The sequence below is a fragment of the Vanacampus margaritifer genome, chromosome 14 (genome assembly GCF_051991255.1).
Source record: "Vanacampus margaritifer isolate UIUO_Vmar chromosome 14, RoL_Vmar_1.0, whole genome shotgun sequence".
Classification (NCBI taxonomy): Eukaryota; Metazoa; Chordata; class Actinopteri; order Syngnathiformes; family Syngnathidae; genus Vanacampus; species Vanacampus margaritifer.
The window spans coordinates 18,898,525-18,914,262 of NC_135445.1; the positions used below are offsets into that span (position 1 = coordinate 18,898,525).

The following is a 15,738-nucleotide window of genomic DNA, read 5'->3' on the forward strand; positions in this document are numbered from 1 at the left end:
CCAATAAATGTTACCCAAGCAGTCCGTACACATACACGTCTGGAAGCTACCTCTTGTAAATGTAGGGGCCAATGGTAACTTTCAGAATAAATAAAGGTCTGACTAAATTTGGTATTAAACTATTTATGTAAGTTTTCCTTTTACTATGTGTTTTGCTGTATACATTAATTTGGCTGACGATGTATGCAGTTGTGCTAAAAAGTTTACATACCCTAGGGCGGTGCTACCCCCAGCCACAGGAGGACGACATTATTTCGAGCCCCCCACCCCCAACTCTAAGCCACTGTCTTTAAAATTGCTGTAAGTACACCTCTGCAGAGAAGTTAGTATTCCTTGCACACTGTCTGACAATGACAGCGCCACTGCCACCTACTGAAGTGGATGTGCAAATACACTTTATTCTAGTACTAAGGAGAAAGGGGGGAAAAACATGTTCCCTGGGTTCACACGTGCCGCACGCCTCCCAAAAATTTGAGAAGGACTGCCCTAGTGGTATGTAAACTTATGAGCACAACTGCAAATAAGAGAGACTGAGAATGCCAACTTTTGACAATGCTCCGCGAAAACCATTATTTTGCTTTTGAATAAGACTATGTAAGAGGGAGTGTGAATGGGATTTCTTTGTCAACATTGTCTGATTGTCAAACTTTTCAAAAACCTTTACTGAATTATTCTTATCTAAGCATTGTGCTTTTTAGTTTACACACACCTAGGTTATGTAAACATATCCCTGCGAATAGTGAAAAGCCACATAAAATAGACAGCCATTATAAATCCATTTAATTTTCTTTCCTGGAGCTCTTTTAATAGGAGATTGGTGATAGGAATAAAATAATTGCAATGACTAATTGTAAATTATAGTCGATGAATATAAATCCTATTATCTACGCAGTTTAGTGATCTGTAGAGCTATAGTGACCTCATAAGCACTACTGTAATGGGCTCAAAAGTAATATATATCAATACCGTATATTTTTAAGTGAAAATGGTTCAACTTAATGAGCTGATGTACAAATTTATACAGTCATAAAAACATGAGCATTCATATGGTATTATTTAGCAATATGGTTAACTGATTAAATTTGATGATTATTTATGGTTATAAGACTACAAGGGCACATGGTGGACAAATGGTTAACATATCTGCCTCCTTTTTGAGGTTGGGGGTTGGAATCTGACCTTAGCCTTCTTGTCTAGTTCATATTTTTTGTGTGGGTTTTCTCCAAGTATGCCAGCTTCCTCCGACATTCCAAAAACTAGGGATGTTCGATATCACTTTTTTTCTAGACTGATACCAGTATGAATATTCACTCAACTACTTAATGATACCAATTACTGATACCACTACTACTTAACCCCTTATGATACACACAATTTAATTTAACACAATGATAGACCAGATTCTGAACAAAGACCTTTCTGTCTCTTGGATGTACATGAAGATTAACCAATGAAAACAGCCACAGTGTAACACCAGCTACTGGCAAATAGGCTTACTCAATGCCATTTTTTTTTTAAACTTCCAAGTTTCCGTGGCTGATATCAGCATCCTGGTATCAGTTATTGCCCATCCCTGCCCAAAAGATACATGGTTGTTCGGTTGAAGTCTCTAAATTGTCCGCTATATTAACAACTCTTGCCCCAAAACAGCTGACATAGGCTCCAGCACACCTTCACCCTAGTGAGGATTTGCAATATAGAAGATAATACTACAACAATTTGAAGAATTGATTCAAAAGTCATTGTTTTCAAAAGGTGTTTTTTGACTCAATTTCAGTGATTTATGTCATAATGTAACCCACTTAACAGCACATATTAAGACATTTTCAGCCTTACCTTTCAACCTTTTTATCTAATTTACTTTAAAATTGAGGGGAAAAAAACAAAATAACAATTCAAGAGCTGCTTGACGACCATATACAGTGTATACATTCTTGATTAGAAGCGATTAACTGTATTCCTTTATTTAAAACTGTTGTCACGTGTTTCCACTACTTTTTGGTTTGTGATTAGCGAACATGTATAAAAAAAAAAGAAGAAGAAAAGACTTGGCTAGGGATGACCAGTGGTATTCTGTATAAAAGTGTCAAGTCATATCCAAAGTCACGGTCAACTGATGTTAATGGAAAGCTAAAATCATATTCATGCGCTTCCTAAGGCAACCTATAAAATGTTTTTAAAGGCTTGTTGACGTTTCTGTGCGGGAATTCCTCGGAAGAATGTGCACGAGAGGCAGGTGGTGGTGCCAAGCAAATTAAAGAGTCTATTGTGTCTCCTCTTTGTGATGGGGAGCAGGTGGCGGTGTCGCAGGCCTGCTCTGTTCCTCTATTAACGCCCCATCAGGTGTCACTCCTGCTACTGAGCTGTGCAAGTTTGTGACCTCAGACCCACTCTGCAGGAATTTGCGCAATTCTTTGAGAGTCGGCCTGAGCATCTGCACCAGTGCCAGCAGTGCCGCCTGAGTACCTTCCAAGGCTTGGGCTTGTCGCTCCTGTGCAAACGCCTGGGCCTCCTGGGAGTGACGCATCATCTGCAGCAACTGGTTCTGACCTTCCAGATGCTGGGCAATCTGTCGGATGTGGACGTTGGTGACTCTCTGCTCCTGCAGAAGTCGAGCAGAGTTGAGGGCAATGCGGCTCTTCAACTCTTGGGGTTTAGCGTGACCCTGAGGTGGAGGCGGTGAGGAAGCTGAGGATGATGCCAACACCTCCACTGGAGCTTCCACGGTTGCCACCACAGCGGGAGCTGAATCGGTTACGGTTGTGGTGCAGTACTCCACTACGCCTCCATCCTCTAATGCATGGTAAGCTGCTTCAGCTGGAAGAAACAAACAAAAAATGATAGTCGTCTTCTACTCAGCTTTCGCCTTTACCCACCCTTGTTTTGGGATTACTTTTTTTTCCCCACAGCAGCAAAATGTGAAAACTAGACCACTATAAAATGTGTATTTCTATTTGGGAATCCTAGGCTCGGCTCCTTAATTCGAGGTAAGCATAGTGCAACTGAACAAAAAATGTTTTGCTGATCATCAGAGACCGTCTGAAAGAAGTTTATTTTGAAAATCAGGTGCACCCGCCTCTGTCCCTATACAACTATAATCTTTGTCAAGTGATACAGGAAAAAATTAAGACGAATAGAATTTTTTTCCAAATGTGAACTGCCGGACAAATCTGGATTTTGAATACCCTTTGTCAAGTGTTAAATCATTTGGGGGCCAATGGCAAACTTAGTCATGAGACCCTCCACATAATCAAATTCAAATAGACATTGCAATGTAGTAGATTGCAATTTTCAGAATGCAAAGAAAGGATGGAGAAAAAAACAAACAGTTTCACTTCAGTTGGTCAGTAGGCTTCATTTTCTTTTTCTATGCATGTGTATATTTTATTTATTATTTAGTGTCTAGATGTGCAGTCCACGTATTCATATATTATTTCATGAAACATTAAATTTGATGTGATAAAGCCACAGATTTGTTGTATTAATATTGTAATCTGACTAAGTTATGACTTACTGACTTATGTTTCTGTCACAATTGTTTGGTAGAATTTTGTTAAATTGACGCAGTGACTTTATTTTAACTTAACCAATAAGAAGATCAAAACATTTATTATTTATATATAGCTTATGTTTGTTAAAAATACATGGGTGGAGGACCTTGAAAAATAATAAATCACAATTGCAACATTGAGGGGGGGAAAAAATCAATATCTATGTTTTTCAAAATTGTTCAGCGCTACCGTGTACTGCAAAAACATTGAATAATAATTTTTATTATCAATGAAAAAGTGTAACTTTGAGAAAATGGTCCTATAAACTAGATACACTCCTTAAAATCCTTCAGGGTTTTTATCTGACAAGTAAATCAGGGATACAGATTACAGTGGCAAAAACAACAACTTACCATTCAGTCTTTTTGCTTCATCACAAACTGTTGCAGAAACTGCTGGAAGAGCTAAAATACAAAGAGACAGAGAGTAAACAAATGATCATGGAGCAATGACTCTTTAAAAATTAATTTAATAAAAAATGTAAAGCAATGCATAAAAGTAACTTAATTTGCCTTAAAATTGTTTAAGCTACAAAGATGTGACTTCATTACCAACAGTCTGTGTATCAATCTTTGAATATCATAAAGACACACACATATAATATTATTGTTTATATACTATATATGGAGGTTATCCTTTCATCTATTCCAAAGCGACTGAATGATTTTGCATCAACATATAAAAAAGCACAGTCTCTTTTGCTTTTCTCACTCAAACTTGCCGCATGAACTGATGAAGCGTGCTCAGATGAGAAGCGGAATGGAATGTCTTATAAGACAACCGGAAGAGTCCAGTTGCTATGGATTCAATACCCTGACAATGAATATTCATAGCCAGATATAGTGGTACATATATTTCAAAACTATTTTTTTATTGTAATATTCCTTTATTATAGGCAATGCAATGAACACTGTGAATGGTGGGATGACGATCTAGCGCCCTCTGTTGACCAGCTGTCACTGCTTTCTATGAGTACATTATTATTGAATATGAATAGTGTTATGGATAGATCCAGGCATAACTGGTTGTAACACAGTACTGTAGTTTGCACCTTTAGTCCATCAACCAACTGCAATATATTGTAATCCGTGTTCCAAGGCAAACAATATATTAGGGTTTGATGGAACATGCATCTTGACTGCCCTCTACTGGATGAAAGTGTCTACTGCGGCCATAACAAACAAGTCAGAGTTGGCTTTTTATAACGTCCAAGAATTTAATATTAAACACTAACTGTATTCAATTATTGATGTGATATTTACTGATTTTCACTTTATCATTGTTTTCTGTACTGCTGTGATATTTCAAGTTTGCATTAGTTTGTCAAATGACCTAAAACCTTGGCTAGTGGGGACTAAACATGTTTTATGAACAATTAAAAAATATTACAAGTTAAAATTTGCATGCCATTTTGCAGCAATTTTGTTGTTTTCACATCTGTTCAAAGGTGGTGAACTTCACACTTCTATAAGTAAGATGATGACAATAGAGCTGTACTGTAGTGTAAACAGCTCTGTATTACAAAAAGTTTACAAATAGGCCTACGTGATAAGCATGAAGCTATTTTAAATGTAAATCCAAGTAAGATGTGAACAAATTCAAACCTGGTACAATTTATGGTTAAAAATCTCAAATAGTAAGCTGCTAAATGCATTAGACCATGTTTTTGTGTGTGTAAAATAAAAGGAATTTGGTACAATATTTAAATAATTTCTTGACGTGCCCACTTAAGTCGTGATAAAAACAAAGCACACCAGTTGAGAAAATTCTTTCAGCACATCGATCACTGATCTTCACACTCTGGGCCGTACGTGTATACAGGAAATAAGGCTGCAAGTTACCCTTGTGAATGCAAACATTTCCCAACTTACCCTCTGTGAGTGTGACAGTGGTGGTGGCGTTCGGTGTGACGGGCAAAGTGATCTCAGCATCCGAATCTCCTGCAGGTAAACTGATGATGGTAGCTTCCCCCAGGAGGTTACAGATCCTTTGCTGCATGGCAGTGAGAAGGACGGGAACGGGAGTGCAGTCGGTGGATGTCCCCTCTATCGCAGCCCGCGCCTGGGCCACTTTCCTTCGGACCTCCGTCTTCATATCGGACCACTTTTTCTTGACCTCAGCCAACTCTCTCGGGCAGGTCGTGACAGCGTTCACCTTTTTGAGGATCTCCAACCATGCGTTGTTCTTTGCCATGTGGGTGACTCCAGCATTGAAGTGGTTAACCAGTGTGTGCTTTTGTTTCTCTATTTCTTCCACAATAATTTCAACCTCTCTCTCCGAGAAATTCATTTTTCTCTTTTTCGCGACCGACACCATAATTGCATTAAGTCCTCGTTTGGAGAAGTAGTTGTGCGTACTATACGCAAAAATAGTACTCAATTGATATGCGCAACGTAATGGCTTCCAGAATCGGCTTCTTCTTCCTACTAACTAGCGTACGTTAGCTAGCTCATTAATCCCGCCCCCTCATGATTTCATTGGTTGCATCGTTTGAAAAGCCTCGTTATTATTGGCTATGTAAAATGTCAGTTATTTAACAAGGCAAACAAACTATGTGATTCAAAGCCAAAGGGAGAAAAAACATCAACCACAGTGTTCACATTCTCGCTTTTGTTTGAGTTTGTACAGTAAATGACAAAAAAAGAAAAAAGAAGTACCTTTATTCGGTTTAGACAAACTGCATGTACACAACTAAATCAGTTGGACATTAAATAAAAACAATAACAACAAAACGTGGGTACTAGTATTAAATAATCACCAATAGTATATTTCATCAAAATAAAAGTAAATTATCTTTTTATTGGCTAGCACTAAATAAGCATACGAAATTTCCATGCACAGCTCAGAAACAGTTAACCAACCTTTCTTTTACCAATGCACTAATTTCTTTTTTATTTTAGAATGATAAAAATATTTTCTTAAATTTTACATAAAGGGGTGTAGATCAAATAGTCATTTATCTAAATTGTACAAAATAAACTCCATTTTATTTAAAAACAACAACTAAAACACACAGACAAGTGTTGACGAATCCTTCATATCTGCATCACTTATTTAAAAAAAAAATATATATTAACAGTTGTAGGAGGAAATAGATGAACAAACTACTCTTTGTCTTATATACTGAACATAAATCTGAAAATAAACATACTGTAAATTTAATCATTTACAACTACTGAAATGTAAAAAAATAAAAATGATGTAGAACATAAGGGGCTTTTTCTTGCCCTTCATCACTTGTTCCCCTCCTCTTTATCAGATACCTCTACTTTCCTTCCTTTTCAATTATGTTCATCTCTCTACTCCTTTATTGATAATCTTCGCCACTCTTCCTCATCCTCAATTTGCGACGGATGTGCTAACAACACGCTAAGAAACCCATCACATCAGCGGCTACACTGTACATTTCTCTCGTTCTTGACTGGAGTGGGGTTGCATTTCCAAATAGTTTTATGAATATGTCTTCATCTGGACAAAAAAACAAATATCCCTTCTGCCAAGTGTTGGTTTAAACATTGTTGGACCACAGGGATGTCAGTTTGCACGATATTGGAAAAACGTGATATGCGATGTTGACTATATCCATATCAATATTATTGTGAAACTGACACCTTGAGTTTAAATACATCTTTCTTTTTGTTTTCTTCTATATTTAGGTTTGGGAAAAATGTCTATTCCTCTTAATTTGCACTCACTTTCCCCTAAAATTTTTTGGGGGGATTTGCATGTTAATTGGTAACATTTCATGATGGGCTTTATACATTATTTTAAGGCAGTTAAACGCATTCATTAAATTTTTTACTTGTATAAATAATGGATTAGTGTGGTCTCTGTGTCCACATCCGAAAACGACACAAATAGCAAGTTTCTGTAGAAGAGAGATAGGTTCGGTGTAGGTTTTGCCAGCACAGCCCTACACTTCAGTGCAATAGGGCAGGTATGGAACAATCAATGAATTATAAAACAATAACAAAAGCATTATAAGACAGTCTGTTAGCATTGAACCACTTCATAATATTCTTAAACTCTTTCTCTATTACTTGTAATCCATTATATACTGTATATATTTTTCCGGCATAAAAAAAATTGGTGTAGTCTGCAAACAAAATACATTTTAACATGGCATTTGAAGTGTAGATTGACATTTGTGAGAACAAGAAAATACATACACAATAGTACCCTTTTCTTTTTTTTGCTTGAGTGCAAAGTTTTATTTAGAAGCATAGTGAGGTAGAGCTTCTGCTTCGGGTCATTGCGCAGTTCTCCTTATTGGCGGGTAAAGCATGAAGGCTTTGCTTCATCCATTTTCTTGACCGCTTATTCCTCACAAGGGTCGCAGTGGTGCTGGAGCCTATCCCAGCTGCCTGCGGGCAGTAGGCGTGTCAGCCAATCCGGGGCACACTGTGCTAAAATAGATTCGGAGCTTTGGTGCTTCGTGAACGAGGGACATGTTTTGGACGAAATAAGTCAAAGTAACCTATGTCACTAAAGAGTAAAACATTCACTGTTTCAGCAATAATAGTGAAATAATTTAATATGATACTGATCAATGTATTATTTAAAGAAGAATGTTTGCGTTAATTCAAATTGCCAGTTGCCAACCCATCCGTCCGTCCGCTTATTCGGGGTCGGGTCACGGGGGCAGCAGCTTTAGCAGGGAAGCCCAGACTTCCCTCTCCCCAGCCACTTCAGCCAGCTCCTCCGACGGGACCCCAATGCGTACCCAGGACAGCCCAGAGACATAGTCTCTCCAGCGTGTCCTGGGTCGTCCCCGGGGCCTCCTGCCGGTAGGACATGCCCTGAACACCTCCCCAGGGAGGCGTCCAGGAGGCATCCGAACCAGATGCCCGAGCCACCTCAACTGGTTCCTCTCAACGTGGAGGAGTAGCGGCTCGATGCTGAGTCCCTCCCGGATGACCGAGCTTCTCACCCTATCTCTAAGGGAGAGCCCGGCTACCCTGCGGAGGAAACTCATTTCGGCCGCTTGTATCCGTGATCTTGTTCTTTCGGTCACGACCCACAGCTCGTGACCATAGGTGAGGGCAGGAACGTAGATCGACCGGTAAATCGAGAGCTTTGCCTTTCGGCTCAGCTCCTTCTTCACTACAACGGACCGATGCAGCGTCCGCATCACTGCAGATGCTGCACCGATCCGCCTGTCGATCTCCTGCTCTAACCTACCCTCACTCGTGAACAAGACTCTAAGATACTTGAACTCCTCCACTTGGAGCAGGATCTCATCCCCGACCCGGAGAGGGAACTCCACCCTTTTCCGACTGAGGACCATGGTCTCGGATTTGGAGGTGCTGATCCTCATCCCAACCGCTTCACACTCAACTGCGAACCGCTCCAGTGAGAGCTGGAGATCACGGCTTGAAGAAGCCAACAGCACCACATCATCTGCAAAAAGCAGAGATGCAATGCTGAGGCCACCAAACCGGACCCCCTCAACGCCTCGGCTACGCCTAGAAATTCTGTCATAAAAGTTATGAACAGAATCGGTGACAAAGGGCAACCTTGGCGGAGTCCAACCCTCAGAGGAAACAAATTCAACTTACTGCCGGCAATGCGGACCAAACTCTGACATCGGTCGTACAGGGACCGAATAGCCCGTATCAGGGGGCTCGGTACCCCGTACTCCTGAAGCACCCCCCACAGGACTCCCCGAGGGACACGGTCAAACGCGTTCTCCAAGTCCACAAAGCACATGTGGACTGGTTGCGCGAACTCCCACGAACCCTCGAGGACCCTGCTGAGGGTGTAGAGCTGGTCCACTGTTCCACGACCGGGACGAAAACCACACTGTTCCACGACCGGGACGAAAACCACACTGCTCCTCCTGAATCCGAGTTTCGACCTCCCGATGGACCCTCCTCTCCAGCACCCCTGAATAGACCTTACCTGGGAGGCTGAGGAGTGTGATCCCTCTAAAGTTGGAACACACCCTCCGGTCCCCCTTCTTAAAAAGGGGAAACCACCACCCCGGTCTGCCAATCCAGAGGCACTGTCCCCGATGTCCACGCGATGCTGCAGAGACGTGTCAACCACGACCGCCCCACAACATCCAGAGCCTTTAGGAACTCTGGGCGGATCTCATCCACCCCCGAGGCCCCGCCACCGAGAAGCTTTCCAACCACCTCGGCGACTTCGACCCAAGAGATAGGGGAGCCCACCTCATTGCCAGTTGCCAACCCCCCGAATAAAATTAAATATCAGTAGGTGTGTGCCTAGCTAACGGGAGCACGGAAAAAGTTAAAAAACAAAAATAAATCTCCACAACAGGTTTTAGGCAGCTCCTTTTCACACTCACTATTGAAAATATTGTAGACATACCACTGACGATGCTGGAAGACATACATATATTTGCAAGCCACTTACACAACTTACTTGACGGTATAAGATCCAAACGATCCAAATTTTTGAACGTTGCTTTTCACTGGTCATCATTACAAACGCACAAAACCCCACTCATTGATGTTCAATAATTTTGGTGGTTATTACAATTTTTTAAAACAACTTTATTTATCAAACAAGACTGGGATGATGCGTCATTAAACTGCAACAACTACTCATCATTCCACGAAGGTATGCGTATGTGCTGTCCAGACTGAAACACAAGGGGCGGCATTTTTAAATCTACCCACTCTCTGGAGCCCGGTTATGAAAGTGATCGCTTTCAGGCTCCAAAACAGCGCATCCATGTGGTCGTAATGCCCGAACAGCAAAAAACTTGTGTGGATACACTGAAACACTCTTTCGTGTAGACGGGGCTTTAGTTTTCACATTACATACCCTACTTTTATTAAACTTATTTCCCAACAAAGCTCCATCCATCCATTTACCAAACCGCTTATCCTCACTAGGGTTTTGGGCATGCCGGAGCCTATCCCTGCGTTCAATGAGCGGTAGGCGGGGTACACCCTGAACTGTTTGCCAGCCAATCGCAGGGCACACAGATGAACAACCATTCACACACACAATCACACTTATGGACATTTTGAAGTGGTTAATTAGCCTACCATGCATGTTTTTGGAATGTGGGAGGAAACGGGAGGAAGTAAACTCCCATGCAGGCACGGAGAGAACATGCATTCTCCACACAGGGAGGCTGGAGCTGGAACTGAACCCTGCACCTCAGAACTGTGATATTGACATGCTATTCAGTGCTCCCACCGTGCTGCCCCCCAACAAAAATATCCAACCAAATAAAAACAAGTAAAACGTACTGAATATTGTAACCGTTAAAGGGTGTTAATACATGTAAGCCTACTTTTAAAATGAGATATTAAAGCATTTCTCTGAACTCAACGTTGTCTCTGACCATGTTGCTATAAACTGCCTTGTAAACCGTCAACACGTTCAGGGCTGATGGGCGGAGTTTAGGGTCTTCTGCCTTACATTCCTTATGAATTTGAAAAAGATGGAAGAGGATCAAATCTCCTCCATCCACTCTTCCTATCACAAACTGTATAACATCCGGGATCTTCCAGATATCTGTCATTTCATCATACCCATGCATGAGATCATCTGAAAATGACTTCCCTATGTAATTGAATGGCCACAGCTGCTCAGGCGCCACAAAGTGACCGCTGAGCTCCCTGTGGCCGCATTTCACCAGCAAGCCCCTGAATGAGTCCACCTCAGGCAGCGCATCCAGGTCATTCACCACCAGGTGAAAGTCATTTGTGAGCAGAAACTGCGAGAGAGTTTTCTCCAGGGTGTTGGAATCGCACATCACCCTCTTACCAGCTGGGCTGTTGTGGAGGTAATGGAGAATGGAGACGTAGTCTATCGCCAACAACAGCCGCGTCTGCCAAGTGTTGCGATGTTTTTGCTGCTCCTGTGCCAGAACTGCGTTCAAATTGAGAAGTGAGCCCAATGGATGGTACTCTGTGACCAAGGTATGGTCTTCAAGGCAAAATCCCACCAACTGTGCCACCAGGGGACCTTGCAGTGCCTTTAGCATTGACAATCCGTGGAGAAAATCCTGAGAGTAATCCAGAGATGACAGTTTGGACACAGCTACCTTTTGTCCTTTCCATTCTGCCAAGTAGACCTATGGGGTGAAAAAAACATGTGTAAGCGTTTAGGATTAACATGTACATGACTGTTAACATTTTTACTTTCCCATATATTACCACATACCATATGCTGTACTTGGAGTGTAAACCTATCCTTAAATATGTTTGTTATGGTGTTATTCCAGTATATTTAATTGGGCCATCACAATCAAATATTTTTACAATCAATTATTGTAACGATTACGCCATTGATTAATCGAATAATCCGATACAATTTTTATTTTTCATTAAAGTCTATTACAAAACCATTCTCCCCGATTTCTGTTTTTTAACCAATTATTGTTATTTGGTGTTATTGTTTAGTGATAAAAAAACCACACAATATCACACAAGATGTATTATTGATGTTGTACACTCACCAACCTTTTTGAAACCAACCCAGTTACTGGTTCAGTCATTGTTTTCCACAGTAAAAGCAGATGTTTCCAAATTTCTTAGAATAATTAAAATATAATCAATCTGCCTTCATAAAGGACTACAGAAATCAGAAAAATAATTACGGTTGAGAGACTGAAATCAGAGGATTTGGACAATTTTAAGTAAAACAATGGCTTAAACGATTAATTAATAAAATTGCTGTCAATGAATTTGATAATCGATTAGCTGTAGATTTTTTTTATACCCCTAATATACAGTGCCTTTGGATTGGCAGACCGGGGTGGTGGTCCCCCTTTTTAAGAAGGGGGACCGAGGGGGTGTTCCAACTATAGAGGGATCACACTCCTCAGCTTCCCAGCTAAGGTCTATTCAGGGGTGCTGGAGAGGAGGGTCCGTCGGGAAGTCGAATCCCGGATTCAGGAGGAACAGTGTGGTTTTTGTCCCGGTCGTGGAACAGTGGACCAGCTCTACACCCTCGACAGGGTCCTCGAGGGTGCATGGGAGTTCGCCCAACCAGTCCACATGTGCTTTGTGGACTTGGGGAAGGCGTTTGACCGTGTCCCTCGGGGAGTCCCGTGGGGGGGGGGGGGGGGGGTTCTTCGGGAGTACGGGGTACCGAGCCCACTGATACAGGCTATTCGGTCCCTGTACCACCGATGTCAGAGTTTGGTCCGCATTGCCGGTTGCCCTTTGTCACAGATTCTGTTCATATCTTTTAGGACAGAATTTCTAGGCAAAGCCGAGGCGTTGAGGGGATCCAGTTTGGTGGTCTCAACATCCTCCTGGTCAGGGATGAGATCCTGCCCCAAGTGGAGAAGTTCAAGTATCTTGGGGTCTTGTTCACGAGTGAGGGTAGGTTGAAGCGGGAGATCGACAGGCGGATCGGTGCAGCGTCTGCAGTGATGCGGACTCTGTATCGGTCCGTTGTGGTAAAGAAGGAGCTGAGCCGAAAGGCAAAGCTCTCGATTTACCGGTCGATCTACGTTCCTACCCTCACCTATGGCCACGAGCTGTGGGTCGTGACCGAAAGAACAAGATCCCGGATACAAGCGGCCGAAATGAGTTTTCCTCCGCAGGGTATCTCGGGCTCTCCCTTAGAGATAGGGTGAGAAGCTCGGTCATCCGGGAGGGACACAGTATCGGGCCGCTACTCCTCCGCGTTGAGAGGAACCAGTTGAGGTGGCTCGGCATCTGGTTTGCATGCCTCCTGGACGCCTCCCTGGGCAGGTGTTCCTCACTGGCGGGAGGTCCAGGGACGACCCAGGACACGCTGGAGAGACTACGTCTCTCGGCTGGCCTGGGAACGCCTGGGGATTCCGTCAGAGGAGCTAGCTGAAGTGGCTGGGGAGAGGGAAGTCTGGGCTTCCCTGCTAAAGCTGCTGCCCCCGCGACTCTACCCCGTATAAGCGGTAGATGATGGATGGATGGACCACTAATATATAGCAGAATTTTAAAATTCTGTTTGTGTTTAACAGATGACACATGAAATGTGAGTTTCATTATGTGTTTTGTTAAGTGTCGGTGCAGTTTACACTCTGGTGGCAGATTTTGAGAGGCCACAACGAATGTACCTTCTTCACTGCCCCTTGGCCAATGAGCTTAAGCTTGCGCACTTCCTCTTTTATCAGAGGACATTGAAGCCAGGGGGTGCAGTTCTTCATTGTCGGCATTTTAAAGTGTTGAGCCACACAGCCGGTATGGGTGATGACTGGTTGTCCATCTGACTGATACACAGACTCCAAATACAGGTAGATCAAGATGTTGATGAGGAGTAACGTTGCAAGGCAGATCACCACCACTGGAGTACTCTGGTAGAATGAAGTACTGCTTCGACGACCCATGTTGCACAGCAACCTTAGCGCAAACAAGACAATTACATAGCAGTATCTGCAGTCATCAAAAACATTGCAAAATCTCAACAGTTACAACTTCTAGTTGATAGTAAAACAGACTATGACTATTTTTCTGTTGCTTTTTAATGTATCAATTTGTATCAAGTGTTTTTTTTTTTAATAAACACATATGTTGAAAAGATTTGTCATATGCACGTTTTAGTGCCACACTTTTTTGACAACAAAAAAGGAGAAAAACGGGAGTACGGAATAACCAACACATACTTAAATACAGCATAGTGGGGATCTGTATGTGGTGTATATTAAGATCTTCAGTTAACCGTAACAGGAGTGTAACTTGCAAACCCAGACTGCCTTCTTGAAAAATAGGAAAGCACCGTTTAATATAGGTAACCGACGTAAATGCACAATTTTTTTTTATACTTACAATCCGGTTGGATCACATGGTAGTCAAGTCACAACACACATAAACCATTTACAACCTGTTCGTTACATTATGACCAGAACTAAAGCGTAAGAGAAAACTTGCATTTCACTGACAAGAAACCGGAAACAAACCACCATTTCCTGTAAAATATTCACAAGAAAAGCATAACTATGGCTTTGTCTTTCGTAAGTGGTTTTTAAAAGTATATTGTTGTTCTTCTTATTATTATTATATGTTGTTGTTGTTTTTTTTTTAAAATAATTGTCACGGCATTCTACCTTTGGTTATAATTTTAAATTCTTAATAAATCAAAACGCCAGGTTAGCAAGAAAACATCTGTTTAGCATTACACTGCGGCCGCATATTTTATGAAGCCCCGAGAGCATCCAGCAATCTTAATGCATTAATAATAACAATTAGTAACTGGAATTGAATCCAACGCAGAGAAAAAGACGGTTGCGAAAATGCTTTTATTTTGAAACATAAGGAAACCGGACGGATTTGTGTATGCTACTGACAAGATAAATCCGATGTCATGACTAAAGTTGCCGTCATAATATAGTCGATAGGAGGATATCTACGGCGTACAGGTAAGCAACCATTCGAAATTTACAAAACCTTAGTAGAGCAACTGTCGTCTGGCCAAGCATAGAAGCATTCTTACGTAGCCAACAATTGATGCATATCTTCCATGCAAATTAATTGGCTGCTATGGCATTTTTTAAACTGTCAAAAGCTATTTTTGTCAAATGCCATAAATGCTGGCACTTACATGGCGTTTATGATATGATTCATAATGGATTTGAGATGGCATTCATTGCTCGTATCAATTCATACGCTCACTCGAGGGGATAAGGCGGCTATTTTGTAGCATACAGTCGGTTCCTGTTTATTTGAGGCGTGACGTCTCAGAAATGGCACACAATTAATACATTGCCATTGATGAACAAGCCGAAATAAAACCAAACAAAGTGTTTTGTATTTCATACATTAGTATCGCGTTAAATGTAATCTGTTTATTTTGCAACCAATTCCAGCTTCAGGTTATAGCTACAGGTTTGATTGTCTATGGACCACTTTAGCAGTAAATGAAACCACATCGAGATGCAGGCGTGAAAGTTCGCTTGTGTCATCGGTAGGTATGTGGATTGTCTTTGTGTTTATTCGTGGTCGTGGACTACGTGCTGTGTTCCATGATTGGACTCAGCCTTGTTTCCATAGTTTCCTCCAGTCTTCTCCCATTTGGCTGTGATGTCAGAACATTACTGTGCCTCCTCCCCGTTACTTCCACCTGACTGTTGTTAGGGATGAGTCACGGAGTGAGTCATACTGATATTTACATTGCTGATTATTGTTATCATTGGCATCATCTGTGTTTGATTCAAAATCCGCGTACACAATTGTATGTCGGATAGTCCACAGATTTTATCATAACCAATTTTACTGGG

General features: G+C 41.7%; 3 protein-coding genes across 4 annotated transcripts in view; 1 reads left to right on the forward strand and 2 right to left on the reverse strand.

The window, feature by feature from the left end:
• Window positions 1–1,938: 1,938 nt before the first annotated feature.
• Window positions 1,939–6,006, reverse strand: naif1 (nuclear apoptosis inducing factor 1). The gene is made up of 3 exons (XM_077542534.1): window positions 5,423–6,006; window positions 3,905–3,955; window positions 1,939–2,817 (listed from the first exon to the last, which is right to left on the reverse strand). Exons 1-3 carry the CDS (start codon window positions 5,865–5,867, stop codon window positions 2,264–2,266), a joined length of 1,050 nt encoding a protein of 349 aa, XP_077398660.1. The 5' UTR covers window positions 5,868–6,006; the 3' UTR covers window positions 1,939–2,263.
• Window positions 6,007–9,896: 3,890 nt separating this feature from the next.
• Window positions 9,897–14,435, reverse strand: pomk (protein O-mannose kinase). Its single transcript, XM_077542535.1, has 3 exons — window positions 14,291–14,435; window positions 13,582–13,864; window positions 9,897–11,607 (listed from the first exon to the last, which is right to left on the reverse strand). Exons 2-3 carry the CDS (start codon window positions 13,849–13,851, stop codon window positions 10,837–10,839), a joined length of 1,041 nt encoding a protein of 346 aa, XP_077398661.1. The 5' UTR covers window positions 13,852–13,864; window positions 14,291–14,435; the 3' UTR covers window positions 9,897–10,836.
• Window positions 14,436–14,760: 325 nt separating this feature from the next.
• The window catches only part of pam (peptidylglycine alpha-amidating monooxygenase), a 56,884-nt gene continuing 55,906 nt past the window's right edge, over window positions 14,761–15,738 (forward strand). For both annotated transcript variants that reach the window (XM_077585541.1, XM_077585543.1), the window contains exon 1: window positions 14,761–14,880. The gene's annotated coding sequence lies outside the window, so the exon portion shown is untranslated. The remainder of the gene's footprint in view (window positions 14,881–15,738) is intronic.